This window comes from Pygocentrus nattereri, chromosome 11 (assembly GCF_015220715.1).
Source record: "Pygocentrus nattereri isolate fPygNat1 chromosome 11, fPygNat1.pri, whole genome shotgun sequence".
Lineage (NCBI taxonomy): Eukaryota > Metazoa > Chordata > Actinopteri > Characiformes > Serrasalmidae > Pygocentrus > Pygocentrus nattereri.
The window spans coordinates 38,765,805-38,789,910 of record NC_051221.1 but is presented as its reverse complement, the minus strand read 5'-3'; the positions used below and the strand labels follow the sequence as shown (position 1 = coordinate 38,789,910).

At 46.5% G+C, this 24,106-nt stretch overlaps 3 protein-coding genes across 7 annotated transcripts in view; 2 read left to right on the top strand and 1 right to left on the bottom strand.

The window, feature by feature from the left end:
• Positions 1–3,116, top strand: part of LOC108432533 (lysine-specific demethylase RSBN1L) — a 61,528-nt gene extending 58,412 nt beyond the window's left edge. Inside the window, exon 8 of the mRNA XM_017706421.2 lies at positions 1,237–3,116. Coding sequence (XP_017561910.1) covers positions 1,237–2,310 — 1,074 coding nt within the window. The 3' untranslated portion in view covers positions 2,311–3,116. The remainder of the gene's footprint in view (positions 1–1,236) is intronic.
• A 3,329-nt stretch (positions 3,117–6,445) lies between these two features.
• Positions 6,446–13,392, bottom strand: LOC108432532 (transmembrane protein 60). 2 transcript variants are annotated; one of them, XM_017706420.2, is made up of 3 exons: positions 12,467–13,392; positions 9,525–9,691; positions 6,446–8,494 (listed from the first exon to the last, which is right to left on the bottom strand). In XM_017706420.2, the coding sequence occupies exon 3, from the start codon at positions 8,470–8,472 to the stop codon at positions 8,074–8,076; it is 399 nt and encodes a 132-aa protein (XP_017561909.1). In that variant the 5' UTR covers positions 8,473–8,494; positions 9,525–9,691; positions 12,467–13,392; the 3' UTR covers positions 6,446–8,073. The 2 variants fall into 2 exon arrangements, with proteins under 2 accessions (XP_017561909.1, XP_017561908.1); XM_017706419.2 differs by lacking the exon at positions 9,525–9,691.
• A 137-nt stretch (positions 13,393–13,529) lies between these two features.
• LOC108432531 (putative homeodomain transcription factor 2) overlaps positions 13,530–24,106 on the top strand; it is a 69,040-nt gene continuing 58,463 nt past the window's right edge. For 2 of the 4 annotated variants that reach the window (XM_037542757.1, XM_017706414.2), the window contains exon 1: positions 13,530–13,717. The gene's annotated coding sequence lies outside the window, so the exon portion shown is untranslated. Of the gene's footprint in view, positions 13,718–13,889; positions 14,013–24,106 lie in introns of those variants that run through there. The other 2 variants (XM_037542755.1, XM_017706416.2) reach the window with 2 other exon arrangements.

The following is a 24,106-nucleotide window of genomic DNA, read 5'->3' as shown; positions in this document are numbered from 1 at the left end:
CCCCTTATAGTTAGTGAGTTAACTGCGCCTCTTGCTGATACAGGCAATTACTTTTGCACACAAATCTTGTATATTCTCCACAGAAAAGCATTGCCGATAGAATGGGACGCGTCGTGAGCCTGAGGTCACCATGACCAGTGTCAAGCATTTAGGTGTATTAAGTCTCCCGGCCGGCACTGGCTGGTGGAGCAGTGAAGCTGTGTTCTCTGGAGTGATGGACCTCTATCCAAAATCTTTGGGATGAATTGGAGTGGCATTAATTATCCAACATCAGTACCTGACCTCACTAACGCTCTTGTGGCTGAATGCAGTCAGATGCAGTAATGTTCCAACATCTAAGGTGAACCAATAGCGAAATTTTGTGTCTGATGTTTTGAGGGGGCTAAAAATTCTGATTACTGATAATATTGGCTGATAATTTTGTATATTAATTTTATATTTTAAATTTCTTTAACCTTATTTTGCACCAATAGTTTAAGTCCTTTGTTGGCTGATATGATTGACAGTTCTCAATTATCACACTTCCTAAATGCAGTCTTAAGATATTGTCGCCGTCATGGTGGAGCTCCGCAAAAGTCATGCACTTTTGGTTTTGTCGTCTTTTTTTTGTTTGTTTGTTGTTATGACGTGATTTTTAGTTGACATTTTGAGTTGTTCAGAGGCAGAATTGTTTTTTTGCCTTATCATCGAGAGAGAGAGAGAGAGAGTGAGTTCGAATCTCACCGATTGCCAAAATAGGTTTTAAGTATCGGCTGATAGTAGCAACTCAAGGTGCTGTCCTGCTAATATCCTGGTAAATAGCACCTATTTTGGATGCAGGACCTTTGGGGTTCAAGCTCTCTATCAGCCAACCGATATATCGGTCATACCCTGATTAATACCCTTGATTTCAGAACAAGCACAGTGTGAGCAGGTGTCTACAAACTTTTCCACTTAGTATATAAAACATTTATAATATTCATCTAACGCCGGATCACTCATAGAAGAGGCCAGTAAAGGCTGACACAGCATGGACTGTTTTCAGTGTCTACCTGTTAACCTTAACTATCAAAGCACTTTTCTTTTTTTTTTTTACATCTTACAATTGTCTGTAAAAGGTATTGCTGTATACTTCAGAGTAAGTGTACCAACACCATGGCCACTGACTGTGTGTTGAGTAATTTTCGCGTAGCAATTTGTAGTGGTTTGTTTTATGTAACATCACTTAACTGATAACTCTCTTTGTGCTATCCTCAGTGTGTGCAGTGGGTGGATGACGCAAAGCTGAATCAGCTGAGGCGAGAGGGGATCCGCTACGCTCGAATCCAGCTCTATGACAACGACATTTACTACATCCCCCGCAGTGTGGTCCATCAGTTCAAGACAGTCTCGGCCGTCTGCAGCCTGGCGTGGCACGTCCGCTTGAAGCAGTACCACCAGAGTGCGGAAGATGAGGCGCCAAAGGAAGAAGAGGAGGACAAGAAGCCCCCGTGTATCAAACAAGAGCCTCTGTGTATCAAACAGGAGCCATCCCGTGAGAGCCTGAGTCCCTCTACAACTTCACCCGTCTCCACAGATACCAAGCTGCCCAGAGACGTGCCCAGGGACGTGCCCCACGTGCCCCAGATTAAGGTAGAAGAGGTGGAGCCCCTCCCTGAGCGGATGGCGAAAGCCCTCAGTAGTGATCCCAGCAGCTCCAGTGCTACGCCGCCTCTGGCCCACACAGCCGTGTCAGAAAGCCGACCCAAAGCACACCATCATCATTCAGAATGTGGAACCACTCCTACACACGCGGTCACGGCCAGGCCAGCGCCCAGCCTGACCTCAACGGCGCCCAGACACACACACCATAATACACCAACCAAACATACACACACCTCGACGCCAACCAAACACACGCACACCTCTTCCTCAACCAAACATCACACACACTCCAGCTCGACGTCCAAACACACCCATTCTTCTTCCACGCCCAAATCCACCCATTCGACAACGCCAACCAAACATGCGCATTCTTCCAACACAACCAAACACACACACGCTATCCCAACATCCAAACACACGCATTCCCCTAATCCTAAGCTCAGCTCTGGACATTCAGACAGTCGGACTGCGCCTCCCCAGCACCAAGTTCTGCCTCAGGCTGTCCTGCCCCAGTCTCAACCCCAGCAGCTGCCCCATCCCCATCAACAGCAGCACCAGCCCCAACCTAGGCCAGACAGAAGCCAGGACTCTCTCCACCCAAAGCCCGCCGTCACTCCGCAGGACATGCGGCCGCACCACCCACTCAACCCCCTCCTGCATGAACAGCAGAAAGACTTTTTATACTGATTATACTGATTTGTACATAACTGTTTTTAAAAAAATGGCTTTTCTTTAATTTTATTTCAAGATTTTGGGTTAACTTTCTGTTTGTATTGATCCGATGAGGCGAAGATAAAGGAAAGATGAGCGTGACACCAACAGCAGTGTGTGAGGTAGAAAGCAGCAGCGTGGCAGACCTCCAGCAGGGCGAGAGTGCGGCTCGCTCCCTCTCCCTAAAGTTACCGATGGAATACATAGCAAATGTAGCGCGTAACATTCCTCAGTGCCTGCCTGTAACTGTGAACTATCAAAGCACTTAGGGCCAGCTGCACTGCTACCCTGCAGGTCGGAAAACAAAAACCCCACAAACAGGTCCTTAAATAATATATTTTTAAGTTGTAGGCTATAGTTGTATTAGAGCTGACATGAACATATATATTTTTAAGATGAGATGAGACAGAATTCTTTTAATGACTCCAGGCTTTTCCATAGAGCTTATTTATATCAAGGTTGTTTTTTGTTCCATTTTTATTGTCAGCACTGTAGTGTATATAACTTTTTTCTAAGAAAATGTGTAGTTTGATTTATATCTAATTAAGAACCTCGTAATAAAAAGTTCTTGATATTGGATATTGTCGTCATGTAAACAAGGGCTACACTGAACGATCATGTGTGTAATCCAGACCGGCTCTGTGTTTGGTAGGCCGCCCTGACCTACCAGCACGCTTCCACTTTCGTGATTAATTCAGAAACATGTCCACAGTTACTCTGTGTAGAACTTAAGACAACTATGTTTGGAGATGACTGAAGATTAAAAGCATAGGATCACTGCACAGTGTGTTTCCTTTTGTCCTGTTTCAAAACCTTTCACCGTTTATACAGAATTTCTTTATTATGCCAGGTGTAGTTTATCAGGTAAAACATGTTTGGTGTTAGTTTTTCACTGGAGCTGTGAGGCTAATAGAACCAAGAAGTAATTGAAGCCTATGGCCACCACTAAGCATTGTGCTTGAATCCTCACACATTTGGATCAGTCAGTGTTGAGATTTTAAGTCATTTTTAATGGACTTGTGTTTATTACATATGGGTTATGACCTACTGTGTCCTGCTATAGCGGTGCTGCTACTGTGTTTAACTACATCCTATAGTTTTGTCCATATTAATAAGTGACCGTGCCACAGTTGGTGACAATAGCCTCGTGTCTTCAGTGCAGAACTAAAAGGTCGGCATCAAGCATGTCATTTGGGGTTTTTTGCGAATTGGGAATATTATGCATTTTAGATTTTTCACCGAACCATCACTTCAAGTTTACCAAGTGGACAAGAGTAAATGTAGTTCCTAGAAAGCCCCTGGTGATTCTCGCTCTGAACGCACCTTATTCTGGTGTTGCAGTGGAGCTGTACACATTGTTTAGAGTGTAATGAGTAATGAGGCTTGTCTGGTAGTTGGGGTTTCTAAGCCATACTTAGTGTGGCCGGAGCTGGAGGTGTTCTAACTTGCCCGTGTGAGCGTTTGTAGTGTTATGTAACACGGCCTCCCACACTGAAGTGTGATAGCAGTGAACTCGGCTGTGCTGGTGTGTGAGTTCGCGTCTTTGAGCCTGGGTGATGTCCTGGAAGTACCCATTACTGAGAGATGTAATTGATGGTGTCGTTTGAATGTGGCAGTGAGCTAGTTTGTCCTTGACCTTACAATAACCTGATATTTTGCATGTTCACAAAACATTGGTGAATTTCATTTGTGAACAAATGAGTTCATTGACATTTGTGGTGGCTTTATATAAGTGTTACATGCAGGCTCTGCCTATATTTCTGCTGTAGGTCGCAGGTATTTAAGTCAAGGTGTGTAACCTGGTAGTTTTGAGCTTTTTTTGCTCCAGTAATGTCTTTTAGAAGGATGTCCCACATCTAAGTGGTATTACATGAGCCAATGAAAGAGACGGAACAGCAGTTGTGGGGACTGCGTGCTCCTTAGGCTTTTCAGAGTTTTCACAAAAGATCTAAATTCACTTATCAGTGCATTCATGAGCTGAGTGAGTAAAAGCCGTTATCGCTTTTGCTAAATTGCATTGCAGGCTTCCTCTACACTCACGTGCTGAGACGCCTGAGCTTTAAATCCTTACTGAAAAATGACAGTGGACTGGGGCCTAAACTCCGAACAGTCTAAACATGCCACGGCTGCAAGATCACTAATGCTTGGCCAGAGGCTCATTCTTGGTCAGTTTAGAATCTGACCTACAGTGTGGCTGACAGCATATAGTTGCTTGTTCAGCGTGCATAATCCCCAAATCCAGACTCACTGATACTCTTCACACCAAGACGCAAGCTGTAAATAGTCCCACTACAGGAGCAGCATTTAACTGATTTAACAAAGCAATAACCCTATGTTGGTTTGATCGTTTAACTGATTGAGGTTCATTCTGTGCTTCACATTAAACTGTTCACTACTCCTTGGTCACTTTTCCACTTTATCTCTTGGTAGCCCTGAAGTTGCAGGGCTAATTAATCTAGACATTTACTTTCATGAGTTATTACCAAAGAATTGCTTTCCAATTAAACAGCACTACTTTCCTTTATCTACACTATTTAAAAATGAATGGATCTTCCCAAGAGGAAGTGGCTAGGGGAAGTGAATTGAAATCGGACCACGGCAGCAATTACACTTCTAACTCCGACCCCAAAAGTAATATGAAAACATCTTATGAACATGTATATTTATTTTTGGAGCAGTTCGACAGATACTGTAGAATAATTTACAAAGTGCATGCTATATATAACAACTAGAAAATGTGCAAAATAAGGAAATGCAATGTCTACAGGTGGGTAATAATCGCACAACGTTGAGGGGTTTGTCTGACTGTTCAGACTATTTATGGTAGATAGTCATACAGTGTATGTACACTTCAAAAGGGCAATCACTTAAAAAAATCATGTTTCTGACCAGCAAATTCCACTGACTTCAACATTTAAAGCAGTGATGACCACCTGGAGAATCATCTTCCTGCAGGTTTCACGTCCAAGCCCTGTCTGATCCACCACATCAAGGACTTATGAAGTTAACAAGTAGGTAAATTGAGTGTGGCGAGTGAGGGGTAGAGTGCAAATCGGCACGACAGCAGATCTGTAGGAGCAGGGATGATGACCACTAAATTAACCCAGTAACAGACTGGCTAAATCCTTAACTGGCAATTGCCAGTTTCATCAAGACTCACTTGGCAGAGAAAGAGCGTGATGATCATATGGTTTGTTTCACTGGATGTAGTTTTATTTTTGCAGTACTAAGGTCTGGCCTGCCTACTGGGCTTTTACATTTCTTTTTTTTTTTATTCAGTTATTAAATAAATGATCATACATTTTTTCAACTGAGCTCTTCCTCACAGACAGACAAATTCAACAGTATTATATTCTAAGAGCAATCTAAAAGTGACGGAGGTCACTGTTAGCCATCAATGTCTGGAAGACTGGAGTTGGTAGCAGGTTCTTGTTAAAGGCGGTGAAGTAGATGAATGATTTTTCATCTGCAGTGCTAGTTTCACTGACGATGGCATAAAATCTCTTGGATTTCTTAAGCTGCACTGGCCTACTTTCAGGTGTTTGTGCTTCTTTAATGTATTTGAGATGTGACTTTTTTTTCTGCTTCTTGTTTTACATGTTTGAGCTGACTTGTTCTCAACTCAGCACTCCACAGCTTTATGTAACATCAAAATACACCGAGGTGGACCTTGAGCAGTTGGATGCTCTCAGCTGTAAAGCCTAGGAGGCAAAACAGGCAGGGAAGTAGATGAAGTCATGAATCAGACATTTAAAATCAAATTCCTATACAGACACTAAAGCAGAAAGAAGGTCTCTCCAGGATAACTACGTCCCAACATCATAGGAAAACCAAAATTAGAGGCTGCCCAAAATCAACTGTTTGAAAAAGAATAACATTTGTTTGGAATAAAATTACTGTCCGATTTGCCAGTGTAGACCTGCACTTAGTTAACAAGGGGCCAAGTTCTGCAGACCAAAGGAATTATGTGCTTCTACAGAATTATCTGGGGCAGTCATGGGCTGGAGGTTAGAGAACTGAAGTGTCCTTGAGCACCCCCAATTTCTCCTCGGGCGCTGTGGATAGGGCTGCCCACCTCTCCGGGCAAGTGTGTACACTGCCCCCTAGTGTGTGTGTGTGTGTTCACTTGTGTGCATACATGTGGGTGTTTCACTGCACAGGTGGGTTAAATGCAGAGGTTTCATTCCTTTGTGTGCAAAACACAGTAGGCTAATGGTTTTGAATTCTTTAAAAAAGGTTGTAAAAATGCTTGTAGTACTTAAAATATACCAGACTTCAAACTACAGACATCAACCATCCAATCTACAGGACTTCCAGACATTGAGCACTGACCGCAAAAACGTCTTTACCACGTCATATGACCACCGCAATATCCAGTACACAGTATCACCTGGACAAACAGCCATAGCTGTGAAACGAACCCTGCCTACTGGGGCCAGAGAATGAAATGAGTTTAAATTTTAAAATGCATGCCAGTCATTTCGGTGTGGTCAATCGATCTCATCGAGACTAGACAGAGCCGGATGTACTGCCTTCTTTCTTAGTGCAAGGTGTATGTAACCAGGACCTCCGCTCCATCGTTCCACAGGGAAACTGTCCTGAATCCAACCAACAGTGTAGAACCGTCAGCGGCTGAGACTCATCTAGAGCAGAAATAATGTTGAAGACATGGTAGCTGTCAAGAAGTCAACTGCCTTTCTCTTTTAAGATTGTCCTGGTCAGTCCCGTTCGATTGTGAAACAGTCTGCAAATGTGGCACTTGTGAAAAGCTGTGTTTCAAATACACACGTGTGTTAAATCCTTTGTCTTCAGTACCGCTGTGAACGTTGTCTGGCCACCCACTCAGCATCATCCTCTCTTGTAGGGTGCCTGTGTCACAACTACAGTTCAGCCAGAAATCTCACAGGTTTTTCAATGTGGTAGGTTTTTTGCTTCTGTTTCACAATGAAGCTGATGTAGCCAACAAGTAATAAAGACTTATAGCATTGTGCAAACTGCATGCCTGAATCACGTCTTTCTGGGTTATTAAAGGGATCACATCTTAAAAAAACTAATTTTCCACCCTTTAAAAAAAGTTTGATGTAGTTCATAAAAACGAATAAAGTTTCAAGACGTACTCCTCACTCAGTAAAGTCCACTCAGGCCCTGTATGAATACTAAGCTGCAAAAACAGCCAGTTTGCATTCAGTGTTTAGTGACGTCAATCAAATGTCTGTTTATTCAGTCTCGGTTCAGCCCCGCCCATTCTTGCTGAAGTTATAAAGAGTGTTTCAGCCTTGATCGTTTCCTTGAATGAGGCACAATACAGGGCAGCCCATCAGAATAGAGGTCATTTACATTTATCAGTATTACAGTCGTAGTTACAAAAACAGCCTGTTTAATTCTAAGCGATAAAGAACGACTGAAAATAGTGAAAATAAACTGACTGTTTTGGTATATTAAGTCACTTCAAAAGGGGGTGGAAAGTAAAATACTAGGAAGGATATGAAGGATGTGGCCTCTAAAATACTGTAAGGAGTTTTGCGTATGTGGTTTCATGTATAACATTGTAATCAACAAACCTATGATTCCAACCTGGCAGCTATAAACGTCTATTACTCATCAGCTCATTAGCTTCTTAGATTTGAGAAAGGATTAAAACTAAGTCGATTTTTGGCTGAACCATCCATGTCCGCCAGCCCCACTGCCGGGGTGTGTTCATCTCTCCCCCCCAGAGTCGCTGTTCTCCAGCACCAAGAGTCAGTCCCTGCGCTGAGGGAAAATATTAGCCCCTAGCTCCACCATGGCTCCGGTCAGCATGGTCCACAGTGGGATGCAGATGTAGACCAGGCGAAGGTTAGTGAGGTGCTCCAGCCGGGCACACAGTGTGACACAGAAGCCCAGCTTCAGCAGCAGAGCCATGATGTACCACACCTTCCTGCGCAGGCCAGGAGCTCCCTGGCGTAGGTCCTGACCCGCCCTGCACCGGCCCGCCATCTTCACTCCCAGCATGAGCAGGAGGATGCTGTCGAAGATCCACACAGGGAGGAAGATGAGGAACCAGTTCCAGGTCACCTTCCCATCTAGCTTCAGGACTAGCATGGTGAGGAAGACCAGAGTGAAGAGCCAGGTGAGGAGAACACGCTGCGCTAGAGACATCTTCACTCCTTAACCGCCGCACCTGCAGGGGTGGAGAGAGTACAGCTTCAGTGAATATGTGGTAGTGGGTACTTCAGTTAAGGTTGAAATACTGAGCAAAAAAAAAATCTACATTTATGCACAATCAGAAAAAAAAAAGCTTTGACAGTTTTCTTTTTTAGTTGGAGTGTGGTGCAGTGATAAATGGTCATGGCGATACTGGTCATCGCGATACTGGTCATCGCCAAGACAAATCAACATAGTTGTGGGCAGTTTCATTTTATGAATTTGGTTAGATGTTTTCATCAAAAACAAAGTGCACAGCAGTTTAACCGGTTGGTGAGAAAAAGAAACATCTATTTTACCGCGTTTGTAACCCTCCACATATAATTCCTGCATTTTATCATTTTTATGTACTGCCATAATCAGGTGTGCACATGTAAAGTATGGGATATCAGTATAAGCCCATAATTACTTTTTTGAAATGCACAGATATGGTATGGGGTTTTTTCTCTCTTGGAAATGCATTTGAGAAAAAGTACAAGCATGAATTGTCAACAATACTTCAGTGAGGCACTGCTGGGATAGGCTCCAGCTCCCCCCCTGACGGAGAAGCGGCTTAGAAAATGGATGGATGGACTTCAGTGAGGCACAAATATTCCAAAATAACAATTAATGGGGAACATTTTTGTATTCTGGTTAAAACGCAAACTATTCAGAGTGGTGTGATGTGAAATCCGTCAGAAGTGTTCACAGTGGTGGTGATGGGAACCAGACATCCACCTCTAAAAGCTCCTCATATTACATGGTTATGAATACATGGCCTGGCGTCTGAGGCGCTTATTTACAGAGGTTTTGTCATGAAGTTTTGGTCTAAAATGTATTTTAATATGTAATCCACTCAGGGTGGAGGCATACAAGAAGAGTGTGCAACAGATTCTCCGGTAATCGAAAGAAACTTTCCACAGTCCAAAGAACCCTTTAATCATGCAAGGGTGTCCATGGTTCTATACAGAACTATCATCTTTTGCTAAAGAACTCTCGAAGAACCATGTAGTTAACAAAATGAGTACGTTTGCATTGTAGACGTCGGGACTCCTGGTTCCAGTCGCCACCACTGAGGACGTCTGAGTCCTTCAGTTTCTCTGCAAATGAACCACTTCACACCAACTCCCCTTTAAACACGGCGCTCGGATATATCTGCTTCAGTCATTTCCACCAGACGTCCCCCCATGGGCACCTGAACACACAGACACGGTCAGTTTAACGCATTAGGTGAAACGGAAATGACCAGACAATTCATCACAGTCCCCGCATTGACCCCACAGTCCAGTAAGACCGAGAGAAGCGATGCGAGGCTCCTCACCGCTTCTGCTCCATCAGCACACAGAGCTGCTCCTGTCACTGCAGCTGCAGCAGTGCTACACGTTCATATCTGAGACATGTCGTCTGTCCGTCTGTCTGTCTGTCTGTCTGTCTGTGGGGTTCAGCTCTGTCTTCCGCTCCTACACGTTAGCTCGCCCCTCCCCCTTCCTCCCCCCTCCCTCCTCCCCCTCCTTCCCCCCTCTTCTCCCCTTCCTCCCCTCCTACTCCTCTCCTCCATCCTCCCCTCCTCTTCCCTCCTCCCCCGCTCCCCCTCTTCTCCCCCTCCTCCTCCTCTTATCCCCTTCCTCCCCTCCTCCTCCTTCCCTTCCTCCCACTCCTCTCACCCTCTCCTCCTTCCTCCCCTCCTACTCCTCTCCTCCTTCCTCCCCTCCTCCTTCCTCCCCTGCTCCTCCTCTCCTACCTCCCCCTCTTCTCCCCTCCTACTCCTCTCCTCCTTCCTCCCCTCCCCCTCTTCCCTCTTCTCCCCTTCCTCCCCTCCTCCATCCTCCCCTCCTCTTCCCTCCTCCCCCGCTCCCCCTCTTCTCCCCCCTCCCCCTCCTTCCTCCGCCTTCCCCCCTCTTCTCCCCTTCCTCCCCTCCTACTCCTCTCCTCCATCCTCCCCTCCTCTCCTCCCCTTCCCTCCTCCCCCACTCCCCCTCTTCTCCCCCTCCTCCTCCTCTTATCCCCTTCCTCCCCTCCTCCTCCTTCCCTTCCTCCCACTCCTCTCCCCCTCTCCTCCTTCCACTCCTCTCCCCCTCTCCTCCTTCCTCCCCTCCTACTCCTCCCTCCTCCCCCCCTCTCCTCCTTCCACTCCTCTCCCCCTCTCCTCCTTCCTCCCCTCCTACTCCTCCCTCCTCCCCTCCTCTTCCCTCCTCCCCCGCTCCCTCCCTCCCTCCCTCCCTCCCCCTCTTCCCTCTTCTCCCCTTCCTCCCCTCCTACTCCTCTCCTCCATCCTCCCCTCCTCTCCTCCCCTTCCCTCCTCCCCCGCTCCCCCTCCCTCCTCCCCCGCTCCCCCTCTTCTCCCCCTCCTCCTCCTCTTATCCCCTTCCTCCCCTCCTCCCCCGCTCCCCCTCTTCTCCCCCTCCTCCTCCTCTTATCCCCTTCCTCCCCTCCTCCTCCTTCCCTTCCTCCCACTCCTCTCACCCTCTCCTCCTTCCTCCCCTCCTACTCCTCTCCTCCTTCCTCCCCTCCTCCTCTCCTCCTTCCTCCCCTGCTCCTCCTCTCCTACCTCCCCCTCTTCTCCCCTCCTACTCCTTTCCTCCTTCCTCCCCTCCCCCTCTTCCCTCTTCTCCCCTTCCTCCCCTCCTCCATCCTCCCCTCCTCTTCCCTCCTCCCCCGCTCCCCCTCTTCTCCCCCCTCCCCCTCCTTCCTCCGCCTTCCCCCCTCTTATCCCCTTCCTCCCCTCCTCCTCCTTCCCTTCCTCCCACTCCTCTCCCCCTCTCCTCCTTCCTCCCCTCCTACTCCTCCCTCCTCTTCCCTCCTCCCCCGCTCCCTCCCTCCCTCCCTCCCTCTTCTCCCCTTCCTCCCCTCCTACTCCTCTCCTCCATCCTCCCCTCCTCTCCTCCCCTTCCCTCCTCCCCCGCTCCCCCTCCCTCCTACTCCTCTCCTCCCCTTCCTCCCCTCCTCCATCCTCCCCTCCTCTTCCCTCCTCCCCCGCTCCCCCTCTTCTCCCCCCTCCCCCTCCTTCCTCCGCCTTCCCCCCTCTTATCCCCTTCCTCCCCTCCTCCTCCTTCCCTTCCTCCCACTCCTCTCCCCCTCTCCTCCTTCCTCCCCTCCTACTCCTCCCTCCTCTTCCCTCCTCCCCCGCTCCCTCCCTCCCTCCCTCCCTCTTCTCCCCTTCCTCCCCTCCTACTCCTCTCCTCCATCCTCCCCTCCTCTCCTCCCCTTCCCTCCTCCCCCGCTCCCCCTCCCTCCTACTCCTCTCCTCCATCCTCCCCTCCTCTCCTCCCCTTCCCTCCTCCCCCGCTCCCCCTCTTCTCCCCCTCCTCCTCCTCTTATCCCCTTCCTCCCCTCCTCCTCCTTCCCTTCCTCCCACTCCTCTCCCCCTCTCCTCCTTCCACTCCTCTCCCCCTCTCCTCCTTCCTCCCCTCCTACTCCTCCCTCCTCCCCTCCTCTTCCCTCCTCCCCCGCTCCCACTCCTCTCCCCCTCTCCTCCTTCCACTCCTCTCCCCCTCTCCTCCTTCCTCCCCTCCTACTCCTCCCTCCTCCCCTCCTCTTCCCTCCTCCCCCGCTCCCTCCCTCCCCCCCCTCCCCCTCTTCCCTCTTCTCCCCTTCCTCCCCTCCTACTCCTCTCCTCCATCCTCCCCTCCTCTCCTCCCCTTCCCTCCTCCCCCGCTCCCCCTCCCTCCTACTCCTCTCCTCCATCCTCCCCTCCTCTCCTCCCCTTCCCTCCTCCCCCGCTCCCCCTCTTCTCCCCCTCTTCTCCCCCTCCTCCTCCTCTTATCCCCTTCCTCCCCTCCTCCTCCTTCCCTTCCTCCCACTCCTCTCCCCCTCTCCTCCTTCCACTCCTCTCCCCCTCCTACTCCTCCCTCCCCTCCTACTCCTCCCTCCCCTCCCTCCCCCTCTCTTCCTTCCTCCTCTCCTTCCTCCCCTGCTCCTCCTCTCCTTCCTCCCCCTCTTCTCCCCTCTCCTCCCCTCCTCCTTCACTGACCTGACCCTCCGTGCAGTCAGCGCTGCTGCTGCGCCTCCTCCTCGGCCTCCAGTGATCCCGCATTCACAGGCCGCGGTGGTGGAGACCGGGTGATGGTCCGGACTCCGCAGTTCTTCATATTTCGCTTCAGGTTTCTGCTCCGCTCTCCGTCCGACTCACACACTCCGTTTGACCGCGTCTGTTGTGTTTCCGGGTGCAGGTTTACCGTAAGACTGGTCTATATGCGCACACGGACTGAGGACTCGCGCTGTCTGTCTGAAGACCTTCAAACCCGCGTTTCATGTCCGTTCCTCAAAATACATTTACCTAATCACCGACGTATCCCGAGCAGCTCGTCACGTAACCGGTCAAAATACTTAAAGCACAAAAACGCACAATTTAACCGCCAAGGAAACGTAAATAACGTGAACGAGTAACTTTAGCGTAAATTCAGAGGTCTCTAAAAGCTCCCCCACAAAAAGCTCGGACACAAAGCTCTTATAGTTGCCCCTTAGTTTCACGATAGCTCAAGATAAGGTTTCAGGCATTTATATATATATATATGAACCCATTCATGGTGGAGACGTAAATGAAGGGGGATCAAAGTAACTCCCAAAGAATTTAGTTTGCAAATGTGACTCTTACCACCTGCATTACCCATAAATCGTGACCCGTGTTGATTTACTTTTTTTAGTAGTAAATAAAATGCCTGTATTTGTACTTTAGACTGATCCGTTTCAACACTAACACCAAACCACCGCGAGCGACTCTCGACCGTCGCGTCGCACAGAAACGCTGAAAACGTTTAAAAACAATCGACCCGGCGCTAAGGCGCTTCCCCCGGGTAGCCACAAGGGGGAGCCAACAGCGCAGCTCTGTCCAGGGGAATCCCCTCCGCCCGCGTTTCTTTCTGTTTGAACCAGTTTGGTGTCCGCGCCGAAGACCGAGCTCCTGTGGAAGATTTCTGGAGGACTACCTGCGTCTGCTTTACGTCTCCCTCCGGCGCGTCGCTAGACGGGTTTAACGAGCGTGCGCTTATACACCGTTCAGCTCGGTAAGGAGAGAGAGAGCGACAGAGAGACAGAGGGAGAGACAGAAAAGCTGTGGGTCTACAGTAAACGGACTGGAGGTCAGCAGAAGAAAAGGAAACCAAACCCACTGTAGAAACCCTGCACACTGTCACACACACACACACACACACACACACTAGCGGAAAGCTGCTGTTTGGGTCCCTCACTCGAGTTGAATGTTGGCGTAAAGCTGTTCATAGAGGTAAGACTCCGTGCCGTGTGTGTGTGTGTGTGTGTGTTGTTTCTGTTTCTCTCTCTCTCTCTCTCTCTCTCTCTCTCTCTCTCTCTCTCTCTCTCTCTCTCTCTCTCTCCCTCTCTCTCCGTGCTCTCGGCTACACCAGCTGTCCCCCTCTGTGTGGATGTGTGCTCGTTCTTAAAGCCCCAGTAGCTCCAAACACGGCCCAGATAAACCCCGGCGCTCGTTCTCCTCGCGTCTCCGCCGGTGGCTGGCTGGCTTCCTGAATCCGAGCGCAGAGGCTCGGCGGTTGTGAGCGGAGGTGCGTAGCGTTACGGATTTATTGGCTTTGTGGAGCAGCAGCTCCGCGCAGACCAGGCCCGTGTCAGCACAGTCCGGCCCTTTAACGTCCCCCTTCACACGAGCTCCGCGGATGGACCACGGGCTCCAGCTCCAGCACGCAGAGCTCAGGTCGTGACTGTCAGGTCGCGGCTCGCTCGGGTTAGCGTGTTAAACCCGTGCGTGGAGGATGTTTTGGTCTCCATCCTCTCACGCGTGGTGATGGTGGTGGTGTTCTGTGGCTGTACAGACCCGTTTTCATGAAGAACCATATACATCACGTTCTCCATCCACGCGAAGAACCAGTTGAGCCTGAAATGGCTCTGTGTAGAGCTCCTGGATCCCCTCGTGAAGATCCATTAAAGAGCCATCTCTGGGAAGCGTGCACATTTGTTCAGATGTTCAGCAGTTTAGGCCTGAGGCACTTAACTAGGCTTATCGGTTGACGGTCATCTGTAGGCAAGAGCGGCAGGATTTAAGGGTGGGCTGAACTACAAACTACAGGTTGTGGCACTTTGTGCAACAAAGGTGTTAAACCTTTCAAAGCTGGGCTTAACCTTTTGCTATGGACTAATGGGCCTTGTTGGTTGGTTTATTGGTTGGCGAGTAAGTCTAGTCTTGGACTGTGGTTTCCTTTCAGCGGCGAATCTTCATTCAGGATGCCGTGTAGTCCAGGACCTGGCTCTGTAAGACGTGTAAGACCTTCAGCCGTTTTTCGCCGTGTCCAGCGTGTGTATCTCTGTCTTTAGATCCTGCATCTGTTGCTGCCGGCCTGCTTTACTCAGAGCCTTGGTGCAGCCGCCTGCAGGCCTGTGGATGCAATTTGCATCTTCATTTGACCGTCAGGCCGAGCTCAGAGTGTCAGCCCTGATCTGGGCACTCATATCTCTTAGTGCTTGGTGATTTTGTGAAGTTAGGAACGTTTTTTAAGGATTGCAGGAAGTGACTGCTTACCATAGTCAAATTACCTAACATCCGCTATACCTTGAGGCGGCTGTGGGGTCACTATGGTGGACGTAGACTGGTAAACATTGATCCGCTGTCAGTACAGGATGCGCTGTGTTCCCCGGCATTACCTCATGTCTGGGCATCCGGCCGACGTCTGGCTGTCAGAGTTTGATGTCTGCCGGTTCTGTCTCTCTCTGCCTCGCCAAAGCTCAGCCATCCCGTCACAAACAGAGAAAATAGTGAGTGTCGCTCAGGCGGCCTGCCTCTGTCCTCGACATGTTGTGGGTTACATCATCTTCCTTTGATTGAGCTCTATGCGGAGCGTTTCTTTCCCTTCTGCTCTCATTCCAGTGTCTCTCAGTGATGTCATCTGTGCAGTGGCTAAAGAGACATGGATTTTGACCTCGACGCGGCTCAGCTGTTGGTACACAGTGCGGAGAATGTCACGGATCCACACTGATCACGGCCGCCCGTGCGTTTTCATGGTTTTATGAGCGTGACTGTTCCCGGGCTTCGAGTAGTGGCAGGCTTGAGTGGTTTCACCTTGAAAAGTAGCGGAGTAGCTGGGTGGTTCTGAAGGCTGCCTGGAGGCAGAGTGTCGCCTAGAAAGAGAAATACTATCAGAGGGCTTCATGAAAGGCCCATGCGGAGGAATGCATAAGCCCAACAACGCATGGAGACATTCTCTACGAGGCACATGTGACTGAGCAGAATGCCTTCTTTGTTGCCTTTTTTTGGTAGACTTTGCCAGTAAAATGAGGCATTTTGTTGCCAGGCAGGGGCACTGCCAGTTCCTTTAAGATCCAAATATGTCAGATTTTCCAGACACTAGAGTTTCAGGGTATCAGTGACTCGTATTCAAGGACATTTATAAATACAAAAGGGGGAACTTTGTGAAATAGTGTTCTAACTATAGCACTTTAGAGTTACAACACTAGCGGGTCATTTAATCCCAACGTTTATTAATCAAGCAATTCAGTTATTTCTCTTTTATGGGGGGAAAAAATACAGAGTTGGTCTCAGGATTGTTCTTGGATTGAGATGTTTGCAGCAGCTTCTTGTGCAACGCAGCAGTCCATTTTGTCTATGAATGAGCATGTTCATGCAGTCAGGCTAAGATCAGCGAGCAGAGTAAAGCGCAAAGTGTTGCTCCTTAGTTTCTGCGATAGAGACGTTCGTTCACATTGTCTTCATTCTTTATTAGTTTGTGTTTATCATTTTTTATTTATACTGGGGGCATTTTTGCACCTGGGGGAAGAGCAGTTCGCCCTGTTTAATTGCATGTGTGAGTGTGAAATGTTGAATAAAAATCTCCGCGCTTGTTGTTTATGACCATAACACTAAAGCTGCTAATTGAGCTTTTTTCTGTTTGAACATATCAGACCTCAGAAAGTAAATATCATGATGCATATAAATGTCCTCAAGAATTGTGTGCTTGTTTTAAAAGGCATGAGTATTAAATATGTAGGCATTTTTGCCTTTTGCACCAGGTTATTTCTGTAACTGTGCAAATCTAATGTGATTTTACATTTGCATTGCTTCAGGAGAAATTAGCCCGTCAGACAGTCTGTCTGAGCGTCTACTGCAAATCCACATCACTGCGTGAATCCCACCGTAACTAGTGGTGCTCTCTGCCCAGCCAGGCGACTCATTTTGAGCTCCGCTGGTAGATCTACTGCTTCATGTGTTTAGAGTCCGTCCTGTGACGGATGAGCCAGTGGTGGCTATTTCTGGCTGTGGTTCTTTGCATAACCTGCGCTATTTTTTCCCCCCTGCGTTCCTGCTTTCCATGTACCTTGAACGATACAGGGTTTCTCCCCCTGCTAAGCCGAAAAGGTCGTTCTTCTCTTTCATCTCTCTCTGTCTCTCTGTCTCTCTGTCCCTCTCTCGTGCTCTCTCTGTCTCTCTCTCTCTCTCTGTCCCTGTCTCTCTCTCTCTCTCTCTCTCTCTCTCTCTCTCTCTCTCTCTCTCTCTCTCTCTCTCTCTCTCTGTCTGTCCCTCTCTCTCTCTCTCTCTCTCTGTCTCTGTCTCTCTCTGTCTCTCTCTCACTCTCTGTCTCTCTGTCGCGCTCTCTCTCTGTCTCTGTCTCTCTGTCCCTCTCTCTCTCTCGCTCTCTCTCTCTCTCTCGCTCTCTCTCTCTCTCTCTCTCTCTCGCGCTCTCTCTCTCGTCTGCACACTGTCGCTCTGCTGAGGTAAATCTGAAAGTTCTCTCTGCTTTCAGTTGGTGGCCTTGAGTTGGAAGGCCTGAGTGTTGGTCTCCATCTGGAGTTCCTGCGTGGCTGCTGCTTTGTTTGGAGTTTTCAGCAGGGCGTTATAAGATTGGCTGTTTGGGGCTTATCAGCGAGATAAGAAAAGCATCGTTAGCTGTGGGCACTTCCTGCCTTTCTCTGCTCCCAGCCTGTAAATGGGAGCTGGCTGTTGAAGTATGCTGCACCATTTGCTGGGACAGTTAGCAGTTTTAATGATATAACAATGTATGAAGACTAACCGTAATCATACTAGTCGACGTTTCATTGATTCCAATAACTGTGTTTGATTCTACTGGTTTTAACAGCTCACAGTCTGCTGCTTCCATCTCTCTGCAAAGCGCGTGTCACGACCGTGCATGTTTACATGGCTATAATCTGAACGGTGACCAGTAGCGGTGCTGGTGATTTTAGTTGATTGCTGGGTGTTATAAAGAGTTATGAGAGCTTCAGATGTAGTCCTGTCAAAACAGAGCCTAAGTAGGAAATGGCTTCAGTTAGTAATTCTTCTGAAGGTATTAATTTTTTTTCCAGGTCACAAATAGGTGCAGATAATGCAACATAAACAGCACAAAACATGCTCCTACCCTCCCGTATGGTGAGGGGCAGGAAGGTAAGTTAGGACTTTTTGTTGTTGAAGGAGCAGATATCCGATTGTAATCGGTTAAAAGGGAACCTTGCCTGTCCAGCTGCTTCAGCCAACATCATAGTCTCGAGGCCTTCTCGCAAAAAGCCGAGAGGCTCCCTATCTTCCCAGCTAATACTGATGGCTCGTAATTTTAACCGAATTCCCGCACTGCCTGACTTTAAGAGCTGCGTATATGATACGGATGACTTCACAAAGTCAGATGTAAAACTTTTATCACCACTTTTGTGCTCACACACGCTTGCCTTTATGCTTTTAGGGTCATAAAGCAATATTGACACTTGTCAATAAATTGTTCACATTCATTTTGTACTATTTTTACACAGTAATCAAATCAAATTTATTTGTATAGCACTTTTTACAACTGATGTCATCACAAAGCAGCTTCACAGAATTCCAGAAAAGACAAAGTTTTAACAAGAATGTAAAAACCCCCCTGGTGGGCAAGCCAGGGGCAACAGTGGCAAGGAAAAACACCCTCAGAACTGAGGAAGAAACCGTGGGAGGAACCAGGCTCACCAGGGGGGACCCATCCTCCTCTGGTCAAACTACCTACAGAGTTATTATACTACTAATATTAATAGCAGTAGTATTAGTAGTAGTATTACTAGCTGGGAGTCTATGAGCACATCAGTGTAGGGTGGGCAGCTAGTCCAAGGCAAGTGGCGGTAGCTGGGGCGTGGGCAGCTGGTCTGAAGTGGGGAGGAGGGGAGTAAACACATTTAAGATTTCCTTCAGTTGTAAATATGGTTTTGATTAAAAAAATCATGCCACTCTTAATCCACAAAAGGTTTAGTGAAGCGTCCAAAAGGGTTTTGTTTATAAAGAAACTATACATGAATACGCTTTACTGTGATACGTACTGAAAGCTCATTTTAATTGTGATGTAAATGGCCATACTGCTAGTTTGTATTATTATATTATGCTATTATTATGCTACATTTGTGTATTAGTGCTTTATAAACATTTTCAGTGTATTTTAACCCCACAGTAACGCTGAACACTCATCATTTTGCACACTGATACCAAGACGTCGCGCTGTCCCGCCCGTAACTGCGTCAGGCTTATATTTTGGAGGTTTTCAGCCTTGCTTTAGAGGCAGTTGAAAGCTCTCTCTGTGTGTCTGTTTACATTACTCACTCAAGTCTTAGTCAGACGTGTGCTGCTCACGTACTTGCGCTGTTTCACGGTAAGGCCTCAGATTTTTTGAACGCTTTTCAAAGCGAAAGCCGACTTCACTCGGTTTTTGGACTGTGGTTAATAGCGCTTGTAAAATGTCTGATCTGCTAATGAAGGTTTGCATTGAGAAGCGTGGTTGGCTGCAGGTGTTCAGGGAAACAGACACACAGAGTTTAGTGTTTGTGTGGTTCAGATTCAGAGGATCCTAAATGGTACACGGGCAGACTTCAGATAAGGCTTCAGCATATATGGTGCACAGCTTACTAATGAACGTGATGGTGTGGGCTGTTGATTGGGCCTGGGTCTCTGGTGTTCAGGCAATGCAGTGGCATTAGATGGTGTATTTAATCGAATGTCCGTTCTTCACGATGGATTGTCACGTCTCCGCCATGCACACCGTTACAGTTTTGCATTGTGATCTCTCGATGTCATGATCCATTGCTGCACCCGAATTTACTTCACAAAACATCTTATTTCATATACTGAGGTAAGCTGATTGTAAATACTCACGTTTTGCTTTTGCATTAAAAATTAAGGACATTTTTGCCTTCTCCTGTAAATTTGATATTTTGAAGATGATATTTTAAACAGCAACAATGTAGTCGGTCTTCAAATAAAGTGTTATCTGCTATGTTAAAGAGATCCATGTTTATTGTGTCTATCACATCTGTAGAACCTTAATATTGGCTGATTTTCATTGAGCACCCAGTCACGTTTCTGACTGTCCCCAGTAAACAATGACAAGAAAATCTGGGTTTTTTATTTTTTCTAACAAATGAGATGTTTACTTGACGATGACCAACAGCATAGATTTATTTATTTGATAGACTGTATAAATCTCTGGGCCTACAGAACTGCGTAAAAGTCCAAGACCAACATCTATTTAAATTATGGGCAAAGCAATTTAACTACAAGCTATTACATTTTCAGGAAATGTTTCTTTGGAAATTTGATATGATCTATCTGCTTGCATTACAGAAAGTCAGAGGAAAATAAGTGGAAAAAAAATATATAGACAATCACTTAATGCTTTAATCTTCGAGAGAGATTTTATTGTGCTTCTCGAGAAGCTGTAACGAAGACGAAGTGTGGACACACTAAATACTGAGAATTTTGGTATTATAATTGTTGGTATTTAGTGATTTTTACTGGGAATTAAAGAAATGCAAGCGTGGTCTCTGACATTTGCAGGCCACTGTATGTTTCTGGCTGTGAAATAAGGAGTTAATGTGTTAATCCGTGAGGATTTTGATCCCTGAGATGTGATTTCCAACAATGTTGGTGTTATCGTTTAGATGCCGTTGCTCTCTCAGGAATCGGGAGGTTAAGTATTTCTCGTTAGTGCTTTGTCTAATATGACAGTGGTGGGTCACTGAGTGATTCTGAACGGCGAGGATCTGCGGCCGCGTTGTATCCAGCAGCGGTGACGATACTGAGATGCATAGTGCGTTTTTGCTGAGTAAGCTCTAGAAGGCTGGCAGGGCTGAGGGAGGGTCACGTTTCAAAGTAGAGCCCCAGAGTGCGCTACCATCAGGCCCTAGCAGTGAACGTTAGGAGGTGGCTGCAAGGTCTCACGCCAAGAATTGGTGAATTTGGGTGATGGTAGCCAAGACCGACTAAAGCTGGTGGCTTGCATCGCGGCTTCTCATGTCTGTTTCCTTTTTAGCACATTGTGCTTCTCTATTCCACTTCCTAATACGCACATACAGACATTGACTTGAAGCTGGGGAAAGTGAGAGAGAAGGAGAGAGGGGGAAAAAATACAGTGGCTATTTCCCAGAACAGGGAGGTATTTTTAAGCTTTTAAACGATAGAAAGACTGATAGACGGGCAAAGGGAAACATATGACCAAGGACTCCACATTGCATGTTAAAATAAAACGACATGGTAGTTTGAAATGACACTTCCAGCAGGGTCTTTAGCGCACATGTGTAAGCACAGCATAATGTATTTAAAAAGCAATACTTTGCAAGATGCCACAGTGCGTTCTCTTCCGTCAATGAGATTGTATAAACGTTAAACTAAGGTGACACACATTAGTTCATATATAGCGCTGTTATGAGGCGTTGGTTCCAAGTGGACCTAATAAAGCAGAGAACTAAAGCTTGGGAAGGTCCAGCTTCATTGTATTTCTTGCTTACAAGGATTCAGATAAACAAAAATGTGAACAGTGACAGGAGTTTATTATTTCTTTGGTGGCTTAAACATGAATGATTAGTTCAGGCAACTAATAAATTGACACAACAAATATATATTGATAACGTGAATTGTTTGGCATTGATGCATGAATGACACATGAATTTGGTGGCATTGACGCATAACATTTCCACTTCTTTTTACAAGATTTTACATTGATTTTGCCCTTGAAATGGACAAAAAAGTTCTCTGTTTGTTTTCAAACACTGTTTTTGTCATTGTCATTTTTTTCACAAGCCATGTCATTGTGTCACTACTCAATTCAGAAATAGTACATAAAAAAATCTATGAAAATATGTGAAATGATTGGCTTTCTGACCCCATATCTAGCCTTGTAGTCTCTGTTCCGATTAGGTGCCTTCAGCCCATGTCGTTTACGTAAATGCATGTGATTAGATAAACTGTAAGACAGGACTGCTGTTGAAATGATGGTTCAAGTTCATGTATGTTCCTGAAATACTTTGCTGGATCCCCCACTTGGTACACTTGTTCTTAACTAGGCCTCAGCCTCATAAGTTCTTTATAACAGTGTTATAAATAGAACAAATGCCTGTCACTTTAATTTAAGGACCCTTACATTAATACTTCACAAAACACCTTGCAGAAACTGACATAAGCTGTTTAAAAATACTCAAGTACTGCTTTTATTAGAGTTGAATCAACAGCAGTTATTCAGACCAAGTATGAGTGTGAGTACACGTTTAGCTGTTACCGATACCCGCTATGTTATAGAGGTCCGTGATCATGACGCACTGGCCCTGGACATTTACGTTAATGTGATTGTGTGTCAGCATCTTTTCTGCTCCATTTTGCACACGTCACCCTTTCAGACACACAGACACCGTCTCGCTTTTGATTTCTTTCCAGAGTCTGCTTAATCCACACACATTTTCCACTGCCTGTAGAGCAGACTGCTGTTGCCCTCTTTGCCCTCCTGCCTGCTGGGCTCTGGGCTCTGTGCAGTGCATTGTGAAAGGTGGCTGGTCAGCTAGAAATAGCACATCGCTCCTCAGAGCAGGAAGACCATTCGCTCGTAGATTGTTGCAGTCAGAATCCCTTCCGGCTACAAAACAACATTTCCAGTCCTTCTGATATAAATATCCGCTTTTATTTACCTAGTGCTTTTTACTTCAGACGTTGTGAGAGAGCAGCTTCACAGCCAGCACAAATTTTGCGATGTGTGGGAGAGTTTACTGGTCAGTGCCGTGCTGTAAGTTTTGGTTCAGAGTGCTGTTGCCTGTTCAGTACTGTTACTCTTCAGCCACATAAACCACTCCGGTCAGCCAGAAGCCAATGCTTGTGTGGTATAATGGGGGAAAAGTATTGTAATTAATATTGCTAGTTGTTGTCCCTCATGCGGTTTTTGAATGCAGAAGTGGTTTTAGTCGCTCTGTTTGTTTACAGCTTACAGTTAGATCCTTACATCGGTTTGTACAGAGTGTAAACATCTGAGGACAACCATGAGACTTTTTGGGCTAAAGGTGTGTGGGAGCTTTAATAAGGCGGGAACAAGGCAGGAGTGAAATTTCTAAACGAATCAAACAGTTTGTGAAGACGGAGCTCAAAATAAGGGTCGATGGCATGCTGGACAACTTTACTGTTGTCTCCTGAGGTTAATTACATAACCATGTACTCCCTTTTAAGAAATGGTATGAATTTGTCCACATCTAGGCCAGGCTTGGTAGAAGAAGGGTGTTGTCTAGTGGTTAGGATTCCTGGTTTTCACCCAGGTGGCCTGGGTTTTACTCTCATTATGGGAAATGATCTGTTTGGGTAACACCTCTCAACTCTGTAGACTAGGGTTCAGTCTTCTGCCTGGGCAGACCCCACACACTATACCAAAAAGTGTCCCTGGGCAAGACTCCTAATGCTGCTTTTACCTATCTGTGTAAATATAAATTTTAGTCATTCTGGATAAGAGCGTCTGCCAAACCGCGTAAGTGTAAATGCAAAGAAACTGAATCATCTCTTTTCTCCTGAATTAATGTCTTCAGAAGTGCTGAATAGAGAACAGAGCCTTACAAACTTCTGTTTCTATGCTGATGGATGCTGGATGTACTTAACGAGCTCCATTGCAATTCTGTAAATCACTCAGTAATTCAGTAGTTTTTGACGTTTTACTTCTACTCAGGTACTTGTTAGTTGTCATTATGTATAAACAAAGAGATTCATTTCTAAATGATGTAAATCAATTTCTAACAAATTTGCATGAAACAAGTTTTCAAAAAGTATGGCTGAAATGTAATTGCATACATTTATTTCTCTAATAAAGATGACATTAATTGTAATACAGCATTTATATTTCAATTCATGAGTAATAATATTGGTGCTTAACAGTTCATTTTAAAGCAGTTCATGACATTAAACTATATATTCCTTTAAAAATATCAAATCCAGTTAAAAGGCAGTTTTATGAACCAGAATGCATGAACAGTGAGTACATTGTTGAAAAAAGGATCCAGAACTATTGAAGGAAAACAGCGTTTCTGGCTAGATCCCAAACACTAGCATGGGCCTAAAAATCATCATCACGTTTTCAGTGTTACATTGTTTATGTCCACATGATGTTTGCTGGTGCATGACGTGTGTGAGTGTAGTCTGTTTAGCAGTGTTGGCTGAATGGGCTGTGGGGTCTGAGGTGGTGGGTGTGGGGTCTGCACGAGGCAGCTCAGTTTTGATTACCTGCAGTTCTGATGTCTGTATGTAACTTTAGCTGGCTGTTTCTGAGAGCCAGGAGCACGAGGAGATCGGATGACATTACCAAGCAAGGGAATCACCCTCAGAGAGTGTGATGGAAAACACGAGCGCACACCCCACCCACACATTTCGCACTTGATTGAGTGCAGGATACCGTCCGCAAAC